The following is a 26,067-nucleotide window of genomic DNA, read 5'->3' as shown; positions in this document are numbered from 1 at the left end:
ACTACTACTGGTGTAGCTAGCCAGGCTGTAGTACCAACTACTACTACTGGTGTAGCTAGCCAGGCTGTAGTACCAAACTACTACTAGCTAGCCAGGCTGTAGTACCAACTACTACTACTGGTGTAGCTAGCCAGGCTGTAGTACCAACTACTACTACTGGTGTAGCTAGCCAGGCTGTAGTACCAACTACTACTACTGGTGTAGCTAGCCAGGCTGTAGTACCAACTACTACTACTGGTGTAGCTAGCCAGGCTGTAGTACCAACTACTACTACTGGTGTAGCTAGCCAGGCTGTAGTACCAACTACTACTACTGGTGTAGCTAGCCAGGCTGTAGTACCAACTACTACTACTGGTGTAGCTAGCCAGGCTGTAGTACCAACTACTACTACTGGTGTAGCTAGCCAGGCTGTAGTACCAACTACTACTACTGGTGTAGCTAGCCAGGCTGTAGTACCAACTACTACTACTAGTGTAGCTAGCCAGGCTGTAGTACCAACTACTACTATTGGGGTAGCTAGCCAGGCTGTAGTACCAACTACTACTATTGGGGTAGCTAGCCAGGCTGTAGTACCAACTACTACTACTGGGGTAGCTAGCTAGGCTGTAGCACCAGTTCCTGTGTGATGTAGCTAGCCAGGCTGTAGCACCAGTTCCTATGTGATATAGCTAGCCAGGCTGTAGCACCATCTACTACTAGTGTAGCTAGCCAGGCTGTAGTACCAACTACTACTACTGGGGTAGCTATCCAGGCTGTAGTACCAACTACTACTACTGGGGTAGCTATCCAGGCTGTAGTACCAACTACTACTGGTGTAGCTAGCCAGGCTGTAGAACCAACTACTACTACTGGGGTAGCTATCCAGGCTGTAGTACCAACTACTACTACTGGGGTAGCTATCCAGGCTGTAGTACCAACTACTACTAGGGTAGCTAGCTAGGCTGTAATACCAACTACTACTACTGGTGTAGCTAGCCAGGCTGTAGCACCAGTTCCTGTGTGATATAGCTAGCCAGGCTGTAGCACCAGTTCCTGTGTGATGTAGCTAGCCAGGCTGTAGCACCAGTTCCTATGTGATGTAGCTAGCCAGGCTGTAGCACCATCTACTACTAGTGTAGCTAGCCAGGCTGTAGTACCAACTACTACTACTAGTGTAGCTAGCCATGCTGTAATACCAACTACTACTACTGGTGTAGCTAGCCAGGCTGTAGTACCAACTACTACTACTGGTGTAGCTAGCCAGGCTGTAGTACCAACTACTACTACTGGTGTAGCTAGCCAGGCTGTAGCACCATCTACTACTAGTGTAGCTAGCCATGCTGTAGCACCATCTACTGCTAGTGTAGCTAGCCAGGCTGTAGCACCATCTACTGCTAGTGTAGCTAGCTATGCTGTAATACCAACTACTACTACTGGTGTAGCTAGCCATGCTGTAATACCAACTACTACTACTGGTGTAGCTAGCCAGGCTGTAGAACCAACTACTACTACTGGTGTAGCTAGCCAGGCTGTAGAACCAACTACTACTACTGGTGTAGCTAGCCAGGCTGTAGAACCAACTACTACTACTGGTGTAGCTAGCCAGGCTGTAGAACCAACTACTACTACTGGTGTAGCTAGCCAGGCTGTAGTACCAACTACTACTATTGATGTAGCTAGCCAGGCTGTAGTACCAACTACTACTACTGGGGTAGCTATCCAGGCTGTAGTACCAACTACTACTACTGGGGTAGCTATCCAGGCTGTAGTACCATCTACTGCTAGTGTAGCTAGCTATGCTGTAATACCAACTACTACTACTGGTGTAGCTAGCCAGGCTGTAGTACCAACTACTACTACTGGTGTAGCTAGCCAGGCTGTAGTACCAACTACTACTACTGGTGTAGCTAGCCAGGCTGTAGTACCAACTACTACTACTGGTGTAGCTAGCCAGGCTGTAGTACCAACTACTACTACTGGTGTAGCTAGCCAGGCTGTAGTACCAACTACTACTACTGGTGTAGCTAGCCAGGCTGTAGTACCAACTACTACTACTGGTGTAGCTAGCCAGGCTGTAGTACCAACTACTACTACTGGTGTAGCTAGCCAGGCTGTAGTACCAACTACTACTATTGGGGTAGCTAGCCAGGCTGTAGTACCAACTACTACTATTGGGGTAGCTAGCCAGGCTGTAGTACCAACTACTACTACTGGGGTAGCTAGCTAGGCTGTAGCACCAGTTCCTGTGTGATGTAGCTAGCCAGGCTGTAGCACCAGTTCCTATGTGATATAGCTAGCCAGGCTGTAGCACCATCTACTACTAGTGTAGCTAGCCAGGCTGTAGCACCATCTACTACTAGTGTAGCTAGCCAGGCTGTAGCACCATCTACTACTAGTGTAGCTAGCCAGGCTGTAATACCAATGTACCCCCCCCCCCCCCCAGCACCTGTGTGATGTAGCTAGCCAGGCTGTAGCACCAGTTCCTGTGTGATATAGCTAGCCAGGATGTAGCACCATCTACTGCTAATGGAGCTAGCCAGGCTGTAGCACCATCTACTACTAGTGTAGCTAGCCATGCTGTAGCACCAGTTCCTGTGTGATATAGCTAGCCAGGCTGTAGCACCATCTACTACTAGTGTAGTTAGCCATGCTGTAGCACCATCTACTACTATTGTAGCTAGCCATGCTGTAGCACCAGTTCCTGTGTGATATAGCTAGCCAGGCTGTAGCACCATCTACTGCTAGTGTAGCTAGCCAGGCTGTAGCACCATCTACTACTAGTGTAGCTAGCCATGCTGTAGCACCAGTTCCTGTGTGATATAACTAGCCAGGCTGTAGCACCATCTACTACTAGTGTAGCTAGCCAGGCTGTAGCACCATCTACTACTAGTGTAGCTAGCCATGCTGTAGCACCATCTACTACTATTGTAGCTAGCCATGCTGTAGCACCAGTTCCTGTGTGATATAGCTAGCCAGGCTGTAGCACCATCTACTACTAGTGTAGCTAGCCATGCTGTAATACCATCTACTGCTAGTGTAGCTAGCCATGCTGTAATACCATCTACTGCTAGTGTAGCTAGCCATGCTGTAGCACCATCTACTACTAGTGTAGCTAGCCAGGTTGTAGCACCATCTACTACTAATGTAGCTAGCCAGGCTGTAGCACCATCTACTACTAATGTAGCTAGCCAGGCTGTAGCACCATCTACTACTAATATAGCTAGCCAGGCTGTAGCACCATCTACTACTAGTGTAGCTAGCCAGGTTGTAGCACCATCTACTACTAATGTAGCTAGCCAGGCTGTAGCACCATCTACTACTAATGTAGCTAGCCAGGCTGTAGCACCATCTACTACTAATATAGCTAGCCAGGCTGTAGCACCATCTACTACTATTGATGTACCTAGCCAGGCTGTAAGCCCCCCCAGCACCAGTTCCTGTGTGAATCTCAATGTTTCGCGGTTCCTCCTCACGTCGTATTGGAGAAGGACGACGGCGAGGAAATGGTCAGGCTCTGCTGCGTTCGTCCCCTAGGTACAGATCTAGGATCAGCTTAACCTGCCACCAAATCTTTACCATAACCATTCACGTGGAGATGAAGAACTGAGCCCAGATCAGTGTTTTAGAGTGGGGAAACTCTGAACCATAACATTGGTGTAACTGTCACACTGTAGTAGTGATATGAGTTGACTGGATGTTTATGATCTGCCTCTCTGGCTGTGGAATAGGGGTGATCAATCTACTGTGTGTCCTTGATTCCTCACCTCCTATCTCCTGTCTCCTCCTCAAAAGACGGGTGGATGGTATCTTCTCCTCCTCCAGTGTCTTTTCAGAAGGAGACGGGAAGAAGCCGTGTCATCTAGATTTGAGCCCGTATCTGCCTCCCAGGCAGACAGGTGGTGATGTCCCACCTTGACTCTGTTCTGTCTTAATGTTGCTCTTCTCCTTCAGACCGACTCTTCACCGTCCGTCTCCCTGGCCCAGCTCTCTAAGGTACTGTCTCTCTGTGTGTGTTTGGTCTTTGGGAATCAGGTTGGGGTTCATTTAATTTCAACTCAATTTGAGGCCTGAATTAAAAATGTAAATTGATTATCACCTTAACTCTTGGCATCTTCCTCTAACTCCATTCCTCTCTCCTCATCCCTCTCCTCATTCCTCTCCCCATACTCCTCGCCCTCTCCTCATTCCTCTCGCCCATACTCCTCCTCATTCCTCTCGCCCATACTCCTCCTCATTCCTCTCGCCCATACTCCTCATCCCTCATCATTCCTCTCCTCCTCTCCTCATTCCTCTCCCCATACTCCTCCTCTCCTCATTCCTCTCCCCATACTCCTCCTCTCCTCATTCCTCTCCCCATACTCCTCCTCTCCTCATTCCTCTCCCCATACTCCTCCTCTCCTCATTCCTCTCCCCATACTCCTCATCCCTCATCATTCCTCTCGCCCATACTCCTCCTCTCCTCATTCCTCTCGCCCATACTCCTCCTCTCCTCATTCCTCTCCCCCATACTCCTCCTCTCCTCATTCCTCTCCCCCATACTCCTCCTCTCCTCATTCCTCTCGCCCATACTCCTCATTCCTCTCGCCCATACTCCTCATTCCTCTCGCCCATACTCCTCATTCCTCTCGCCCATACTCCTCATTCCTCTCGCCCATACTCCTCATTCCTCTCGCCCATACTCCTCATTCCTCTCGCCCATACTCCTCATTCCTCTCCTACCATTCCTCCCTTTCTCTTCAGACTGCCAACCTAGCAGAGGCCAATGCATCAGAGGATGACAAGATCAGAGCCATGATGTCCCAGTCCAACAGTGAATATGACCCCATACAGTGAGTGTAACACACACAGCAGGGTTGGGCGGTATCTGCGTGATCACGTCGTCATGCCGCCCTTCTCATCCCAGGACTTAGTGCTGAAAATGCTACAACAAAAAGCCCATTGGGTGTCTATTACCAGAATGCTAACAAAATTAGTACAACTGATAGAGCATTTCCATGGAGGCTGCTAGCTAAATATGCTAACGGGAGCAAACTAAAATAAACTAATTGCAAAGACAGGCAATCCAGCTCATAAAGATACACTACATGACCAAAAGTATGTGGACACCTGTTCCTCAAACATCTCATTACAAAATCATGGGCATTAATATGGAGTTGGTCCCCCCTTTGCTGCTATAACAGCCTCCACTCTTCTGGGAAGACTTTAATATTGAGTTGGTCCCTCCTTTGATGCTATAACAGCCTCCACTCTTCTGGGAAGGCTTTAATATGGAGTTGGTCCCCCCTTTGCTGCTATAACAGCCTCCACTCTTCTGGGAAGGCTTTCCACTAGATGTTGGAACATTGCTGCTATAACAGCCTCCACTCTTCTGGGAAGGCTTTCCACTAGATGTTGGAACATTGCTGCTATAACAGCCTCCACTCTTCTGGGAAGGCTTTCCACTAGATGTAGGAACATTGCTGCTATAACAGCCTCCACTCTTCTGGGAAGGCTTTCCACTAGATGTTGGAACATTGCTGCTATAACAGCCTCCACTCTTCTGGCAAGGCTTTCTACTAGATGTTGGAACATTGCTGCTATAACAGCCTCCACTCTTCTGGGAAGGCTTTCCACTAGATGTTGGAACATTGCTGCTATAACAGCCTCCACTCTTCTGGGAAGGCTTTCCACTAGATGTTGGAACATTGCTGCTATAACAGCCTCCACTCTTCTGGGAAGGCTTTCCACTAGATGTTGGAACATTGCTGTGGGGACTTGCTTCCATTCAGCCACAAGGGCATTAGAAAGGTCAGACTGTTGGGCGGTTAGACCTGTCTCACAGTTGGGAGTACTATTTCATCCCAAAGGTGTTTGATAGGGTTGAGGGCAGGGCTCTGTGCAAGCCAGTCAAGTTCTTCCATACCGATCTCGACAAAACATTTCTGTATGGACCTCGCTCTGTGCGTGTGGGGTGTTGTCATGCTGAAACAGGAAAGGGCCTTCCTCAAACTGTTGCTAAAAAGTTGGAAGCACAGAATCTTGTAGAATGTCATTGTATGCTGTAGCGTTAAGATTTCCCTTCACTGGAACTAAGGGGCCGAGCCCGAACCATGAAAAACAGCCCCAGACCATTATTCCTCCTCCACCAAACTTTACAGTTGGTGCAATGCACTCCGGCAGGTAGCGTTCTCTGCCATCTGTCGAATCACACGTTTTATTCAAGTCAAGTAAAAAAAAAAAAAAAACTATAAATAATCTGTCTGTCTTCAACTCCAAATAGAACCGTATAGTCCCAAGGTCTCATCTGACATTTTCGTTAAAAATGAAGAACCATCTAAAGTATTCACACCCCTCCTTGACCTTTTTCCACATTTATGTTACAGCCTTATTTTAAAATGGATTACATTGTCCCCCCCCCCCCCTCATCAATCTACACACAATACCCCATAATGACATCATAATACCCCATAATGACATCACAATACCCCATAATGACATCACAATACCCCATAAAAAAATTTGTCTGAAATGTCACATTTTACATCAGTATTCACTCAATCGGTCTGTCTCTGGCTGCGTGAGGAGAAGCATAATCTATGGAAAATTTGTGACAAAATGTTACTCATAACCTGGCCAAATGCTACTCATAACCTGGCCAAATGTTACTCATAACCTGGCCAAATGCTAGTCACAACCTGGCCAAATGTTACTCATAACCTGGCCAAATGCTACTCATAACCTGGCCAAATGCTACTCATAACCTGGCCAAATGCTACTCATAACCTGGCCAAATGTTACTCATAACTTGGCCAAATGTTACTCATAACCTGGCCAAATGCTACTCATAACCTGGCCAAATGTTACTCATAACCTGGCCAAATGCTACTCATAACCTGGCCAAATGCTACTCATAACCTGGCCAAATGTTACTCATAACTTGGCCAAATGTTACTCATAACCTGGCCAAATGCTACTCATAACCTGGCCAAATGTTACTCATAACCTGGCCAAATGCTAGTCATAACCTGGCCAAATGCTAGTCATAACCTGGCCAAATGCTAGTCATAACCTGGCCAAATGCTACTCATAACCTGGCCAAATGCTACTCATAACCTGGCCAAATGCTAGTCACAACCTGGCCAAATGCTAGTCCTCAATCTCAAGTCAAAGTTCAAGTCCCAAGTTGTTTTTATTTTCTATCGAGTCGCGTCTCAAGTCATCAAATTTAGTTGACAGGAGTCCGACTCGAGCTCGGACTCCACTCCTCTGCTGTTTCAGTGAACTGTAGTCTAATGTTTAAACGTGAGACTCAGTGGCAGACTGAACCGTAGATGATGGGGTGATGCAAGATGATACTCTCTGTCACAGAGTTTCTGTGTACGCGTACACTGTTTGTACATGTACGTAAAAACGGAGACAAGTTTAGCCTCACGCTTCAACGCTCTTTGGTTGTTTTGGAATCGACCCATTATTCCGGTCTACTTGGTGCTCGACCCTTTTTTCGATTTTTTTTTTTTTCTGTGTCTCTCCTCCTCAGTTACTCTAAGAAGGCCATAGGACCGCCTCCTGCACATTACACCTGCTATCGCTGTGGCAAGAACGGGCACTACATCAAACACTGCCCCATGCAGATGGTACGACACTACATAACACTACATAACACTACACAACACTACACCTGCTATCGCTGTGGCAAGAACGGACACTACATCAAACACTGCCCCATGCAGATGGTACGACACTACACAACACTACATAACACTACATAACACTACATAACACTACACGACACTGCACGACACGACACGACACGACACGACACGACACGACACGACACGACACGACACTACACTACACTACACAACACTACACGACACGACACCTGCTATCGCTGTGGCAAGAATGGACACTACATCAAACACTGCCCCATGCAGATGGTACGACACTACATAACACTAAACAACACTACATGACACGACACAACACTACACGACACTACACGACACTACACGACACGACACTACACAACACTACAAGACACTACACGACACGACACCTGCTATCGCTGTGGCAAGAATGGACACTACATCAAACACTGCCCCATGCAGATGGTACGACACTACATAACACTACATAACATGCCATATGGTATCTGTGTTGTAGGATAAGAGCGTAGAGGCTCCTAAGCCAATCAGGACCAGTAAGGGAATCCCTCAGAGCTTTATGGTGAAGGCTGAACCAGGAACGAAAGGAGCCATGTTGACCAGCACTGGAGAATATGCTATTCCTGCTATAGACGCGTATGTACCACACGCCCTCTGTCTCTCTCTTTCTCTCCATTTCTCTCTTTCTCTCTTCCTCTCTCTGTGTGTCTCTCTGTCTCTCTCTCTCTCTGTCTCTCTGTCTCTCTGTCTCTCTGTGCTCATTTTGTGTTTTCTTGTTCTGGGTAAGGAGGAGAGACTATATAATATATAATGTGTTTACAGGGAGGCCTATACTCTGGGAAAGAAGGAGAGACTATATAATATATAATGTGTTACAGGGAGGCCTATGCTCTGGGTAAGAAGGAGAGACTATAGATGTGTTACAGGGAGGCCTATGCTCTGGGTAAGAAGGAGAGACTATATAATATATAATGTGTTACAGGGGGGCCTATGCTCTGGGTAAGAAGGAGAGACTATATAATGTGTTACAGGGGGGCCTATGCTCTGGGTAAGAAGGAGAGACTATATAATATATAATGTGTTACAGGGAGGCCTATGCTCTGGGTAAGAAGGAGAGACTATATAATGTGTTACAGGGAGGCCTATGCTCTGGGTAAGAAGGAGAGACTATATAATATATAATGTGTTACAGGGAGGCCTATGCTCTGGGTAAGAAGGAGAGACTATAGATGTGTTACAGGGAGGCCTATGCTCTGGGTAAGAAGGAGAGACTATAGATGTGTTACAGGGAGGCCTATGCTCTGGGTAAGAAGGAGAGACTATATAATGTGTTACAGGGAGGCCTATGCTCTGGGTAAGAAGGAGAGACTATATAATATATAATGTGTTACAGGGAGGCCTATGCTCTGGGTAAGAAGGAGAGACTATAGATGTGTTACAGGGAGGCCTATGCTCTGGGTAAGAAGGAGAGACTATAGATGTGTTACAGGGAGGCCTATGCTCTGGGTAAGAAGGAGAGACTATATAATATATAATGTGTTACAGGGAGGCCTATGCTCTGGGTAAGAAGGAGAGACTATATAATGTGTTACAGGGAGGCCTATGCTCTGGGTAAGAAGGAGAGACTATATAATGTGTTACAGGGAGGCCTATGCTCTGGGTAAGAAGGAGAGACTATAGATGTGTTACAGGGAGGCCTATGCTCTGGGTAAGAAGGAGAGACTATAGATGTGTTACAGGGAGGCCTATACTCTGGGTAAGAAGGAGAGACTATAGATGTGTTACAGGGGGGCCTATGCTCTGGGTAAGAAGGAGAGACTATATAATATATAATGTGTTACAGGGAGGCCTATGCTCTGGGTAAGAAGGAGAGACTATAGATGTGTTACAGGGGGGCCTATGCTCTGGGTAAGAAGGAGAGACTATATAATATATAATGTGTTACAGGGAGGCCTATGCTCTGGGTAAGAAGGAGAGACTATAGATGTGTTACAGGGGGGCCTATGCTCTGGGTAAGAAGGAGAGACTATATAATATATAATGTGTTACAGGGGGGCCTATGCTCTGGGTAAGAAGGAGAGACTATATAATATATACTGTGTTACAGGGAGGCCTATGCTCTGGGTAAGAAGGAGAGACTATATAATGTGTTACAGGGGGGCCTATGCTCTGGGTAAGAAGGAGAGACTATAGATGTGTTACAGGGAGGCCTATGCTCTGGGTAAGAAGGAGAGACTATATAATATATAATGTGTTACAGGGGGGCCTATGCTCTGGGTAAGAAGGAGAGACTATATAATATCTAATGTGTTACAGGGAGGCCTATGCTCTGGGTAAGAAGGAGAGACTATATAATATATAATGTGTTACAGGGAGGCCTATGCTCTGGGTAAGAAAGAACGTCCCCCCTTTGTTCCTCGTGAAGCGTCATCGTCTGAAGATGAGGCTGATCCAATCCCTGATGAGCTGCTCTGCCCCATCTGTAATTACCGCATTCATTATTATCATTACACTTTAATTATACAATTTGTTTATTGGTTTAATTTAACTAGGAGATTTTTTTTGTTGTCAAACACTCAAAAAATGCCATCTGAGCAGAGACTTGTTGTTAAAATGTCTTTGAATCACTTTGTCTTCTAATATGTTCCAGGTAACGACCTGATGAATGATGCTGTGGTCATACCCTGCTGTGGTAACTCCTACTGCGACGACTGTGAGTTAACACACACACAGCTGGTCCAGGCCTCCCACCCCTCGTTAGACAAACTGGTGACCCAGGGCCCCCTCCCCCCCGCCCAGACAAACTGGTGACCCAGGGCCCCCTCCCCCCGCCCAGACAAACTGGTGACCCAGGGCCCCCTCCCCCCCGCCCAGACAAACTGGTGACCCAGGTCCCCCTCCCCCCCGCCCAGACAAACTGGTGACCCATGGCCCCCTCCCCCCCCGCCCAGACAAACTGGTGACCCAGGGCCCCATCCCCCCCGCCCAGACAAACTGGTGACCCAGGGCCCCCTCCCCCCCGCCCAGACAAACTGGTGACCCAGGGCCCCCTCCCCCCCGCCCAGACAAACTGGTGACCCAGGGCCCCCTCCCCCCCCCGCCCAGACAACCTGGTGACCCAGGGCCCCCTACCCCCCGCCCAGACAAACTGGTGACCCAGGGCCCCCCCCGCCCAGACAACCTGGTGACCCAGGGACCCCTCCCCCCCCGCCCACACAACCTGGTGACCCAGGGACCCCTCCCCCCCCGCCCACACAACCTGGTGACCCAGGGCCCCCTTCCCGCCCGCCCAGACAACCTGGTGACCCAGGGCCCCCTTCCCGCACGCCCAGACAACCTGGTGACCCAGGGCCCCCCCCCCCCCACCCAGACAAACTGGTCACCCATGGCCCCCTCCCCCCCCCGCCCAGACAAACCGGTGACCCAGGGCCCCACTTTCCCAGAGTGGGATGAATAGATGGCCTGCTAGCTGCTCCTGTAGACTTCCAGCGCTAATGCTAGTTAGCATTGTCTTTGTGAAACTAACTCTTATCTTCCTTTTCGATAGCAGCAGACATGTGGTGAGCAATATGTCTGGAACATCGAAATCGCAATAAAATCGCAGTATTGAATCCTAGAACACGTGGTATCGGCGCCTAAGTATCGTGATCGTATCGTGAGGCCCATCCCTAGGTTATATTTGGGCATTTCCCACGCCTATATTTGGGCATTTCCCATGCCTATATTTGGGCATTTCCCACGCCTATATTTGGGCATTTCCCACGCCTATATTTGGGCATTTCCCACGCCTATATTTGGGCATTTCCCACGTCTATATTTGGGCATTTCCCACGCCTATATTTGGGCATTTCCCACGCCTATATTTGGGCATTTCCCACGCCTATATTTGGGCATTTCCCACGCCTATATTTGGGCATTTCCCACGCCTATATTTGGGCATTTCCCACGCCTATATTTGGGCATTTCCCACGCCTATATTTGGGCATTTTCCATGCCTAGGTTATATTTTGGTCAGAATTCTGCCTTTTTCAAGCATAAAAAAAAAAGAATTTAAAAACAGAAGTATCTTGCAAGATGAACTTAAAGCAAGACATTAGGAAATGTAGCTGACTGTAAATCTCTCTCTGCCAATAAGACATCTGATGGCCTTTGCAAAACGTTCCTCTTTCATTGGAAGTTAAGTTGTGTGGCTGCCAGCCGAATAGTGTTGCCCTTCTGTTGTCATGGGAAAAAAAGCTATTTTCTGTTTGGTGAACATTTATTTAGTGATGAACTAGTCCCCTGAGCACTCTACTGAAGCAACACACCATTTATTTAGTGATGAACTAGTCCCCTGATCACTCTACTGAAGCAACACAACATTTATTTAGTGATGAACTAGTCCCCTGATCACTCTACTGAAGCAACACAACATTTATTTAGTGATGAACTAGTACCCTGATCACTCTACTGAAGCAACACAACATGTATTTAGTGATGAACTAGTCCCCTGATCACTCTACTGAAGCAACACAACATTTATTTAGTGATGAACTAGTCCCCTGATCACTCTACTGAAGCAACACAACATTTATTTAGTGATGAACTAGTCCCCTGATCACTCTACTGAAGCAACACAACATTTATTTAGTGATGAACTAGTCCCCTGATCACTCTACTGAAGCAACACAAATTTATTTAGTGATGAACTAGTCCCCTGATCACTCTACTGAAGCAACACAACATTTATTTAGTGATGGTGAACTAGTCCCCTGATCACTCTACTGAAGCAACACAACATTTATTTAGTGATGGTGAACTAGTCCCCTGATCACTCTACTGAAGCAACACAACATTTATTTAGTGATGGTGAACTAGTCCCCTGATCACTCTACTGAAGCAACACAACATTTATTTAGTGATGGTGAACTAGTCCCCTGATCACTCTACTGAAGCAACACAACATTTATTTAGTGATGGTGAACTAGTCCCCTGATCACTCTACTGAAGCAACACAACATTTATTTAGTGATGGTGAACTAGTCCCCTGATCACTCTACTGAAGCAACACAACATTTATTTAGTGATGGTGAACTAGTCCCCTGATCACTCTACTGAAGCAACACAACATTTATTTAGTGATGAACTAGTCCCCTGATCGCTCTACTGAAGCAACACAACATTTATTTAGTGATGAACTAGTCCCCTGATCACTCTACTGAAGCAACACAACATTTATTTAGTGATGGTGAACTAGTCCCCTGATCACTCTACTGAAGCAACACAACATTTATTTAGTGATGAACTAGTCCCCTGATCACTCTACTGAAGCAACACAACATTTATTTAGTGATGAACTAGTCCCCTGATCACTCTACTGAAGCAACACAACATTTATTTAGTGGTGAACTAGTCCCCTGATCACTCTACTGAAGCAACACAACATTTATTTAGCGATGAACTAGTCCCCTGATCACTCTACTGAAGCAACACAACATTTATTTAGTGATGAACTAGTCCCCTGATCACTCTACTGAAGCAACACAACATTTATTTAGTGATGAACTAGTCCCCTGATCACTCTACTGAAGCAACACAACATTTATTTAGTGATGAACTAGTCCCCTGATCACTCTACTGAAGCAACACAACATTTATTTAGTGGTGAACTAGTCCCCTGATCACTCTACTGAAGCAACACAACATTTATTTAGTGATGAACTAGTCCCCTGATCACTCTACTGAAGCAACACAACATTTATTTAGTGATGAACTAGTCCCCTGATCACTCTACTGAAGCAACACAACATTTATTTAGTGGTGAACTAGTCCCCTGATCACTCTACTGAAGCAACACAACATTTATTTAGTGATGAACTAGTCCCCTGATCACTCTACTGAAGCAACACAACATGTATTTAGTGATGAACTAGTCCCCTGATCACTCTACTGAAGCAACACAACATTTATTTAGTGATGAACTAGTCCCCTGATCACTCTACTGAAGCAACACAACATGTATTTAGTGATGAACTAGTCCCCTGATCACTCTACTGAAGCAACACAACATTTATTTAGTGATGGTGAACTAGTCCCCTGATCACTCTACTGAAGCAACACAACATTTATTTAGTGATGGTGAACTAGTCCCCTGATCACTCTACTGAAGCAACACAACATGTATTTAGTGGTGAACTAGTCCCCTGATCACTCTACTGAAGCAACACAACATTTATTTAGTGGTGAACTAGTCCCCTGATCACTCTACTGAAGCAACACAACATTTATTTAGTGATGAACTAGTCCCCCTGATCACTCTACTGAAGCAACACAACATTTATTTAGTGATGAACTAGTCCCCTGATCACTCTACTGAAGCAACACAACATTTATTTAGTGATGGTGAACTAGTCCCCTGATCACTCTACTGAAGCAACACAACATTTATTTAGTGATGGTGAACTAGTCCCCTGATCACTCTACTGAAGCAACACAACATGTATTTAGTGGTGAACTAGTCCCCTGATCACTCTACTGAAGCAACACAACATTTATTTAGTGATGAACTAGTCCCCCTGATCACTCTACTGAAGCAACACAACATTTATTTAGTGATGAACTAGTCCCCTGATCACTCTACTGAAGCAACACAACATTTATTTAGTGATGAACTAGTCCCCTGATCACTCTATTGAAGCAACACAGCATTTATTTAGTGATGAACTAGTCCCCCTGATCACTCTACTGAAGCAACACAACATTTATTTAGTGATGAACTAGTCCCCTGATCACTCTACTGAAGCAACACAACATGTATTTAGTGATGATGAACTAGTCCCCTGATCACTCTACTGAAGCAACACAACATTTATTTAGTGATGAACTAGTCCCCTGATCACTCTACTGAAGCAACACAACATTTATTTAGTGATGAACTAGTCCCCTGATCACTCTACTGAAGCAACACAACATTTATTTAGTGGTGAACTAGTCCCCTGATCACTCTACTGAAGCAACACAACATTTATTTAGTGATGAACTAGTCCCCTGATCACTCTACTGAAGCAACACAACATGTATTTAGTGATGAACTAGTCCCCTGATCACTCTACTGAAGCAACACAACATTTATTTAGTGATGAACTAGTCCCCTGATCACTCTACTGAAGCAACACAACATGTATTTAGTGATGAACTAGTCCCCTGATCACTCTACTGAAGCAACACAACATGTATTTAGTGATGAACTAGTCCCCTGATCACTCTACTGAAGCAACACAACATTTATTTAGTGATGAACTAGTCCCCTGATCACTCTACTGAAGCAACACAACATTTATTTAGTGATGAACTAGTCCCCTGATCACTACTGAAGCAACACAACATTTATTTAGTGATGAACTAGTCCCCTGATCACTCTACTGAAGCAACACAACATTTATTTAGTGGTGAACTAGTCCCCTGATCACTCTACTGAAGCAACACAACATTTATTTAGTGATGGTGAACTAGTCCCCTGATCACTCTACTGAAGCAACACAACATTTATTTAGTGATGGTGAACTAGTCCCCTGATCACTCTACTGAAGCAACACAACATTTATTTAGTGATGGTGAACTAGTCCCCTGATCACTCTACTGAAGCAACACAACATGTATTTAGTGATGAACTAGTCCCCTGATCACTCTACTGAAGCAACACAACATTTATTTAGTGGTGAACTAGTCCCCTGATCACTCTACTGAAGCAACACAACATTTATTTAGTGATGAACTAGTCCCCCTGATCACTCTACTGAAGCAACACAACATTTATTTAGTGATGAACTAGTCCCCTGATCACTCTACTGAAGCAACACAACATTTATTTAGTGATGAACTAGTCCCCTGATCACTCTACTGAAGCAACACAACATTTATTTAGTGATGAACTAGTCCCCTGATCACTCTACTGAAGCAACACAACATTTATTTAGTGATGAACTAGTCCCCTGATCACTCTACTGAAGCAACACAACATTTATTTAGTGATGAACTAGTCCCCTGATCACTCTACTGAAGCAACACAACATTTATTTAGTGGTGAACTAGTCCCCTGATCACTCTACTGAAGCAACACAACATTTATTTAGTGATGGTGAACTAGTCCCCTGATCACTCTACTGAAGCAACACAACATTTATTTAGTGATGGTGAACTAGTCCCCTGATCACTCTACTGAAGCAACACAACATTTATTTAGTGATGAACTAGTCCCCTGATCACTCTACTGAAGCAACACAACATGTATTTAGTGATGATGAACTAGTCCCCTGATCACTCTACTGAAGCAACACAACATTTATTTAGTGATGAACTAGTCCCCTGATCACTCTACTGAAGCAACACAACATTTATTTAGTGATGAACTAGTCCCCTGATCACTCTACTGAAGCAACACAACATTTATTTAGTGATGAACTAGTCCCCTGATCACTCTACTGAAGCAACACAACATTTATTTAGTGATGAACTAGTCCCCTGATCACTCTACTGAAGCAACACAACATTTATTTAGTGGTGAACTAGTCCCCTGATCACTCTACTGAAGCAACACAACATTTATTTAGTGATGGTGAACTAGTCCCCTGATCACTCTACTGAAGCAACACAACATTTATTTAGTGATGGTGAACTAGTCCCCCGATCACTCTACTGAAGCAACACAACATTTATTTAGTGATGAACTAGTCCCCTGATCACTCTACTGAAGCAACACAACATTTATTTAGTGATGGTGAACTAGTCCCCTGATCACTCTACTGAAGCAACACAACATGTATTTAGTGATGAACTAGTCCCCTGATCACTCTACTGAAGCAACACAACATTTATTTAGTGATGAACTAGTCCCCCTGATCACTCTACTGAAGCAACACAACATGTATTTAGTGATGAACTAGTCCCCTGATCACTCTACTGAAGCAACACAACATTTATTTAGTGATGAACTAGTCCCCTGATCACTCTACTGAAGCAACACAACATGTATTTAGTGATGAACTAGTCCCCTGATCACTCTACTGAAGCAACACAACATTTATTTAGTGATGAACTAGTCCCCTGATCACTCTACTGAAGCAACACAACATTTATTTAGTGATGGTGAACTAGTCCCCTGATCACTCTACTGAAGCAACACAACATTTATTTAGTGATGGTGAACTAGTCCCCTGATCACTCTACTGAAGCAACACAACATTTATTTAGTGATGGTGAACTAGTCCCCTGATCACTCTACTGAAGCAACACAACATTTATTTAGTGATGAACTAGTCCCCTGATCACTCTACTGAAGCAACACAACATTTATTTAGTGAACTAGTCCCCTGATCACTCTATTGAAGCAACACAACATGTATTTAGTGATGAACTAGTCCCCTGATCACTCTACTGAAGCAACACAACATGTATTTAGTGATGAACTAGTCCCCTGATCACTCTACTGAAGCAACACAACATTTATTTAGTGATGAACTAGTCCCCTGATCACTCTACTGAAGCAACACAACATGTATTTAGTGATGAACTAGTCCCCTGATCACTCTACTGAAGCAACACAACATTTATTTAGTGATGAACTAGTCCCCTGATCACTCTACTGAAGCAACACAACATGTATTTAGTGATGAACTAGTCCCCTGATCACTCTACTGAAGCAACACAACATGTATTTAGTGATGAACTAGTCCCCTGATCACTCTACTGAAGCAACACAACATTTATTTAGTGATGAACTAGTCCCCTGATCACTCTACTGAAGCAACACAACATTTATTTAGTGATGAACTAGTCCCCTGATCACTCTACTGAAGCAACACAACATTTATTTAGTGATGAACTAGTCCCCTGATCACTCTACTGAAGCAACACAACATTTATTTAGTGATGAACTAGTCCCCTGATCACTCTACTGAAGCAACACAACATTTATTTAGTGGTGAACTAGTCCCCTGATCACTCTACTGAAGCAACACAACATTTATTTAGTGATGGTGAACTAGTCCCCTGATCACTCTACTGAAGCAACACAACATTTATTTAGTGATGGTGAACTAGTCCCCTGATCACTCTACTGAAGCAACACAACATTTATTTAGTGATGGTGAACTAGTCCCCTGATCACACTACTGAAGCAACACAACATGTATTTAGTGATGAACTAGTCCCCTGATCACTCTACTGAAGCAACACAACATTTATTTAGTGATGAACTAGTCCCCTGATCACTCTATTGAAGCAACACAGCATTTATTTAGTGATGAACTAGTCCCCCTGATCACTCTACTGAAGCAACACAACATTTATTTAGTGATGAACTAGTCCCCTGATCACTCTACTGAAGCAACACAACATGTATTTAGTGATGATGAACTAGTCCCCTGATCACTCTACTGAAGCAACACAACATTTATTTAGTGATGAACTAGTCCCCTGATCACTCTACTGAAGCAACACAACATTTATTTAGTGATGAACTAGTCCCCTGATCACTCTACTGAAGCAACACAACATTTATTTGGTGATGAACTAGTCCCCTGATCACTCTACTGAAGCAACACAACATTTATTTAGTGATGAACTAGTCCCCTGATCACTCTACTGAAGCAACACAACATTTATTTAGTGGTGAACTAGTCCCCTGATCACTCTACTGAAGCAACACAACATTTATTTAGTGATGGTGAACTAGTCCCCTGATCACTCTACTGAAGCAACACAACATTTATTTAGTGATGGTGAACTAGTCCCCTGATCACTCTACTGAAGCAACACAACATTTATTTAGTGATGGTGAACTAGTCCCCTGATCACTCTACTGAAGCAACACAACATTTATTTAGTGATGGTGAACTAGTCCCCTGATCACTCTACTGAAGCAACACAACATTTATTTAGTGATGAACTAGTCCCCTGATCACTCTACTGAAGCAACACAACATTTATTGTAGTGAACTAGTCCCCTGATCACTCTATTGAAGCAACACAACATGTATTTAGTGATGAACTAGTCCCCTGATCACTCTACTGAAGCAACACAACATGTATTTAGTGATGAACTAGTCCCCTGATCACTCTACTGAAGCAACACAACATTTATTTAGTGATGAACTAGTCCCCTGATCACTCTATTGAAGCAACACAGCATTTATTTAGTGATGATCTAGTCCCCCTGATCACTCTACTGAAGCAACACAACATTTATTTAGTGTTGAACTAGTCCCCCTGATCACTCTACTGAAGCAACACAACATTTATTTAGTGATGAACTAGTCCCCTGATCACTCTACTGAAGCAACACAACATGTATTTAGTGATGATGAACTAGTCCCCTGATCACTCTACTGAAGCAACACAACATGTATTTAGTGATGAACTAGTCCCCTGATCACTCTACTGAAGCAACACAACATTTATTTAGTGATGAACTAGTCCCCTGATCACTCTATTGAAGCAACACAGCATTTATTTAGTGATGAACTAGTCCCCCTGATCACTCTACTGAAGCAACACAACATTTATTTAGTGATGAACTAGTCCCCTGATCACTCTACTGAAGCAACACAACATGTATTTAGTGATGATGAACTAGTCCCCTGATCACTCTACTGAAGCAACACAACATTTATTTAGTGATGAACTAGTCCCCTGATCACTCTACTGAAGCAACACAACATTTATTTAGTGATGAACTAGTCCCCTGATCACTCTACTGAAGCAACACAACATTTATTTAGTGATGAACTAGTCCCCTGATCACTCTACTGAAGCAACACAACATTTATTGTAGTGAACTAGTCCCCTGATCACTCTATTGAAGCAACACAACATGTATTTAGTGATGAACTAGTCCCCTGATCACTCTACTGAAGCAACACAACATGTATTTAGTGATGAACTAGTCCCCTGATCACTCTACTGAAGCAACACAACATTTATTTAGTGATGAACTAGTCCCCTGATCACTCTATTGAAGCAACACAGCATTTATTTAGTGATGATCTAGTCCCCCTGATCACTCTACTGAAGCAACACAACATTTATTTAGTGTTGAACTAGTCCCCCTGATCACTCTACTGAAGCAACACAACATTTATTTAGTGATGAACTAGTCCCCTGATCACTCTACTGAAGCAACACAACATGTATTTAGTGATGATGAACTAGTCCCCTGATCACTCTACTGAAGCAACACAACATGTATTTAGTGATGAACTAGTCCCCTGATCACTCTACTGAAGCAACACAACATTTATTTAGTGATGAACTAGTCCCCCTGATCACTCTACTGAAGCAACACAACATTTATTTAGTGATGAACTAGTCCCCTGATCACTCTACTGAAGCAACACAACATGTATTTAGTGATGATGAACTAGTCCCCTGATCACTCTACTGAAGCAACACAACATTTATTTAGTGATGAACTAGTCCCCTGATCACTCTACTGAAGCAACACAACATTTATTTAGTGATGAACTAGTCCCCTGATCACTCTACTGAAGCAACACAACATTTATTTGGTGATGAACTAGTCCCCTGATCACTCTACTGAAGCAACACAACATTTATTTAGTGATGAACTAGTCCCCTGATCACTCTACTGAAGCAACACAACATTTATTTAGTGGTGAACTAGTCCCCTGATCACTCTACTGAAGCAACACAACATTTATTTAGTGATGGTGAACTAGTCCCCTGATCACTCTACTGAAGCAACACAACATTTATTTAGTGATGGTGAACTAGTCCCCTGATCACTCTACTGAAGCAACACAACATTTATTTAGTGATGGTGAACTAGTCCCCTGATCACTCTACTGAAGCAACACAACATTTATTTAGTGATGGTGAACTAGTCCCCTGATCACTCTACTGAAGCAACACAACATTTATTTAGTGATGAACTAGTCCCCTGATCACTCTACTGAAGCAACACAACATTTATTGTAGTGAACTAGTCCCCTGATCACTCTATTGAAGCAACACAACATGTATTTAGTGATGAACTAGTCCCCTGATCACTCTACTGAAGCAACACAACATGTATTTAGTGATGAACTAGTCCCCTGATCACTCTACTGAAGCAACACAACATTTATTTAGTGATGAACTAGTCCCCTGATCACTCTATTGAAGCAACACAGCATTTATTTAGTGATGATCTAGTCCCCCTGATCACTCTACTGAAGCAACACAACATTTATTTAGTGTTGAACTAGTCCCCCTGATCACTCTACTGAAGCAACACAACATTTATTTAGTGATGAACTAGTCCCCTGATCACTCTACTGAAGCAACACAACATGTATTTAGTGATGATGAACTAGTCCCCTGATCACTCTACTGAAGCAACACAACATTTATTTAGTGATGAACTAGTCCCCTGAGCACTCTACTGAAGCAACACAACATTTATTTAGTGATGAACTAGTCCCCTGATCACTCTACTGAAGCAACACAACATTTATTTAGTGATGAACTAGTCCCCTGATCACTACTGAAGCAACACAACATTTATTTAGTGATGAACTAGTCCCCTGATCACTCTACTGAAGCAACACATGTATTTAGTGATGAACTAGTCCCCCTGATCACTCTACTGAAGCAACACAACATGTATTTAGTGATGAACTAGTCCCCTGATCACTCTACTGAAGCAACACAACATTTATTTAGTGATGAACTAGTCCCCCTGATCACTCTACTGAAGCAACACATGTATTTAGTGACGAACTAGTCCCCCTGATCACTCTACTGAAGCAACACAACATGTATTTAGTGATGAACTAGTCCCCTGATCACTCTACTGAAGCAACACAACATTTATTTAGTGATGAACTAATCCCCCTGATCACTCTACTGAAGCAACACAACATGTATTTAGTGATGAACTAGTCCCCTGATCACTACTGAAGCAACACAACATTTATTTAGTGATGAACTAGTCCCCTGATCACTCTACTGAAGCAACACAACATGTATTTAGTGATGATGAACTAGTCCCCTGATCACTCTACTGAAGCAACACAACATTTATTTAGTGATGAACTAGTCCCCTGATCACTCTACTGAAGCAACACAACATGTATTTAGTGATGAACTAGTCCCCTGATCACTCTACTGAAGCAACACAACATTTCTTTAGTGATGAAATAGTCCCCTGATCACTCTACTGAAGCAACACAACATTTATTTAGTGATGAACTAGTCCCCTGATCACTCTATTGAAGCAACACAACATTTATTTAGTGATGAACTAGTCCCCCTGATCACTCTACTGAAGCAACACAACATTTATTTAGTGATGAACTAGTCCCCTGATCACTCTACTGAAGCAACACCACATTTATTTAGTGGTGAACTAGTCCCCTGATCACTCTACTGAAGCAACACAACATTTATTTAGTGATGAACTAGTCCCCTGATCACTCTACTGAAGCAACACAACATGTATTTAGTGATGATGAACTAGTCCCCTGATCACTCTACTGAAGCAACACAACATTTATTTAGTGATGAACTAGTCCCCTGATCACTCTACTGAAGCAACACAACATTTATTTAGTGATGAACTAGTCCCCTGATCACTCTACTGAAGCAACACAACATTTATTTAGTGATGAACTAGTCCCCTGATCACTCTACTGAAGCAACACAACATTTATTTAGTGAACTAGTCCCCTGATCACTCTATTGAAGCAACACAACATGTATTTAGTGATGAACTAGTCCCCTGATCACTCTACTGAAGCAACACAACATGTATTTAGTGATGAACTAGTCCCCTGATCACTCTACTGAAGCAACACAACATTTATTTAGTGATGAACTAGTCCCCTGATCACTCTATTGAAGCAACACAACATGTATTTAGTGATGAACTAGTCCCCTGATCACTCTACTGAAGCAACACAACATTTATTTAGTGATGAACTAGTCCCCTGATCACTCTACTGAAGCAACACAACATGTATTTAGTGATGAACTAGTCCCCTGATCACTCTACTGAAGCAACACAACATTTATTTAGTGATGAACTAGTCCCCTGATCACTCTACTGAAGCAACACAACATTTATTTAGTGATGGTGAACTAGTCCCCTGATCACTCTACTGAAGCAACACAACATTTATTTAGTGATGGTGAACTAGTCCCCTGATCACTCTACTGAAGCAACACAACATTTATTTAGTGATGGTGAACTAGTCCCCTGATCACTCTACTGAAGCAACACAACATTTATTTAGTGATGAACTAGTCCCCTGATCACTCTACTGAAGCAACACAACATTTATTTAGTGAACTAGTCCCCTGATCACTCTATTGAAGCAACACAACATGTATTTAGTGATGAACTAGTCCCCTGATCACTCTACTGAAGCAACACAACATGTATTTAGTGATGAACTAGTCCCCTGATCACTCTACTGAAGCAACACAACATTTATTTAGTGATGAACTAGTCCCCTGAGCACTCTACTGAAGCAACACAACATTTATTTAGTGATGAACTAGTCCCCTGATCACTCTACTGAAGCAACACAACATTTATTTAGTGATGAACTAGTCCCCTGATCACTACTGAAGCAACACAACATTTATTTAGTGATGAACTAGTCCCCTGATCACTCTACTGAAGCAACACATGTATTTAGTGATGAACTAGTCCCCCTGATCACTCTACTGAAGCAACACAACATGTATTTAGTGATGAACTAGTCCCCTGATCACTCTACTGAAGCAACACAACATTTATTTAGTGATGAACTAGTCCCCCTGATCAATCTACTGAAGCAACACAACATGTATTTAGTGATGAACTAGTCCCCTGATCACTCTACTGAAGCAACACAACATTTATTTAGTGATGAACTAGTCCCCTGATCACTCTACTGAAGCAACACAACATGTATTTAGTGATGAACTAGTCCCCTGATCACTCTACTGAAGCAACACAACATTTATTTAGTGATGAACTAGTCCCCTGATCACTCTACTGAAGCAACACAACATGTATTTAGTGATGATGAACTAGTCCCCTGATCACTCTACTGAAGCAACACAACATTTATTTAGTGATGAACTAGTCCCCTGATCACTCTACTGAAGCAACACAACATGTATTTAGTGATGAACTAGTCCCCTGATCACTCTACTGAAGCAACACAACATTTATTTAGTGATGAACTAGTCCCCTGATCACTCTACTGAAGCAACACAACATGTATTTAGTGATGATGAACTAGTCCCCTGATCACTCTACTGAAGCAACACAACATTTATTTAGTGATGAACTAGTCCCCTGATCACTCTACTGAAGCAACACAACATGTATTTAGTGATGAACTAGTCCCCTGATCACTCTACTGAAGCAACACAACATTTCTTTAGTGATGAACTAGTCCCCTGATCACTCTACTGAAGCAACACAACATTTATTTAGTGATGAACTAGTCCCCTGATCACTCTATTGAAGCAACACAACATTTATTTAGTGATGAACTAGTCCCCCTGATCACTCTACTGAAGCAACACAACATTTATTTAGTGATGAACTAGTCCCCTGATCACTCTACTGAAGCAACACAACATTTATTTAGTGGTGAACTAGTCCCCTGATCACTCTACTGAAGCAACACAATATTTATTTAGTGAACTAGTCCCCTGATCACTCTACTGAAGCAACACAACATTTATTTAGTGAACTAGTCCCCTGATCACTCTACTGAAGCAACACAACATTTATTTAGTGAACTAGTCCCCTGATCACTCTACTGAAGCAACACAACATTTATTTAGTGATGAACTAGTCCCCTGATCACTCTACTGAAGCAACACAACATTTATTTAGTGGTGAACTAGTCCCCTGATCACTCTACTGATGCAACACAACATTTATTTAGTGATTTAGTGAAATAAACAGTTCTGTATTTGTTTCACCACTGACCTCTAACTTCTGTGTATGACCTTTTAACCTCTAGGTATCAGGACCAGTCTGCTGGACTCAGAGGAACACACCTGTTTCACCTGCAAACAGTCTGACGTCTCACCTGACGCTCTCATCGCTAACAAGTTCCTACGACAGGTACACATCACGGAGACGCATTAAGCCAAACCCCCCACACACACACACACACATTGACAAACCACACACACACTCGGTCGGTCAGTAATTAAACTACACTCATACACACTATAGCTTTATTTATTAATTCCAAATCTCTCCTCCTCTCTCTCTCTCTCCCCTCAGGCAGTGAATAACTTTAAGAATGAGTCTGGTTACACCAAACCAGCGCGAAACAAAACCCTGCAGCAGTCTGCCCCGCCCCCAGCACGGCCTCAGCCATTCAGAACCCTCGGCTCACGCCAGCAGGACCCCCTATTGGCCAACACTCGCCAGCAGGACCCCCTATTGGCCAGCACTCGCCAGCAGGACCCCCTATTGGCCAGCACTCGCCAGCAGGACCCCCTATTGGCCAGCACTCGCCAGCAAGACCCCCTATTGGCCAGCACTCGCCAGCAGGACCCCCTATTGGCCAGCACTCGCCAGCAGGACCCCCTATTGGCCAGCGCTCGCCAGCAGGACCCCCTATTGGCCAGCGCTCGCCAGCAGGACCCCCTATTGGCCAACGCTCGCCAGCAGGACCCCCTATTGGCCAACGCTCGCCAGCAGGACCCCCTATTGGCCAACGCTCGCCAGCAGGACCCCCTATTGGCCAACGCTCGCCAGCAGGACCCCCTATTGGCCAACGCCTCTCGCCCCCCAGCCTCCCTCACTCCTCCTGTCGCCCTGACACAAAGCCTGCCCATTCAGACCCCACCGATGGGACCGCCTGAGGTGTCAATCTCTCCTGACCCCGCCCCTGAACCACACCGGGCGGAGCCACGGCACTTGGCCAATCACAACGAGCCACCGCCTCCAGGGTGAGTTGCCGGGACTACGGACGCCACACAGATGCACATCTCAACCGTTGATATTTGACTGATTTGATTAACTGACTGATTCATTGGTGTTTTGTTTTTTTCTCTCAGTGAGATGGAGGCGGGGCCTTACATGGTGTCAGAGCCACCAATCAGATCAGCCGACAGCGGACCTCAGGTGAGACACTAGTTGTATTAGAGGCTACATTATGACCTGTCGTAGCCTCTGTACATTCTAAGACACACTTAAAAAGAACTAACTATCTTATTTGCATTTCATAAAATGTTCCTCTGTACTTCCTTGAGATTTCTCTCTGATTGGTTCCCCAGGGATACCACATGCCTATGATTGGTCACCCTCCACCCATAAGGCCCTCCCACCCATCAGGTCCACCTCCACAGCCCTCCCATTCCCACAGAGGAGGACCCAGACCACCTTGGGACAGGTACGACACTGATCACACAGGACTATAGAATATAGAGGTCATAACAGGGTTACTGT

The 26,067-nt window shown here is 44.2% G+C and overlaps 1 protein-coding gene across 3 annotated transcripts in view; it reads left to right on the top strand.

Annotated features, from left to right (window-relative positions):
• LOC109884538 (E3 ubiquitin-protein ligase RBBP6-like) overlaps positions 1-26,067 on the top strand; it is a 63,653-nt gene that overhangs the window by 23,661 nt on the left and 13,925 nt on the right. For 2 of the 3 annotated variants that reach the window (XM_031821857.1, XM_031821856.1), the window contains exons 4-13: positions 3,931-3,972; positions 4,720-4,808; positions 7,496-7,592; positions 8,122-8,258; positions 9,995-10,104; positions 10,273-10,335; positions 24,626-24,729; positions 24,895-25,568; positions 25,677-25,743; positions 25,896-26,011. In XM_031821857.1, coding sequence (XP_031677717.1) covers positions 3,931-3,972; positions 4,720-4,808; positions 7,496-7,592; positions 8,122-8,258; positions 9,995-10,104; positions 10,273-10,335; positions 24,626-24,729; positions 24,895-25,568; positions 25,677-25,743; positions 25,896-26,011 — 1,499 coding nt within the window. The remainder of the gene's footprint in view (positions 1-3,930; positions 3,973-4,719; positions 4,809-7,495; positions 7,593-8,121; positions 8,259-9,994; positions 10,105-10,272; positions 10,336-24,625; positions 24,730-24,894; positions 25,569-25,676; positions 25,744-25,895; positions 26,012-26,067) is intronic. The other variant, XM_031821858.1, reaches the window with a different exon arrangement.

Source organism: Oncorhynchus kisutch, unplaced genomic scaffold, assembly GCF_002021735.2.
Source record: "Oncorhynchus kisutch isolate 150728-3 unplaced genomic scaffold, Okis_V2 scaffold4023, whole genome shotgun sequence".
Taxonomy (NCBI): domain Eukaryota; kingdom Metazoa; phylum Chordata; class Actinopteri; order Salmoniformes; family Salmonidae; genus Oncorhynchus; species Oncorhynchus kisutch.
Note: the sequence above shows the minus strand (reverse complement) of the source record. Positions and strands in the feature narration are given on the sequence as shown.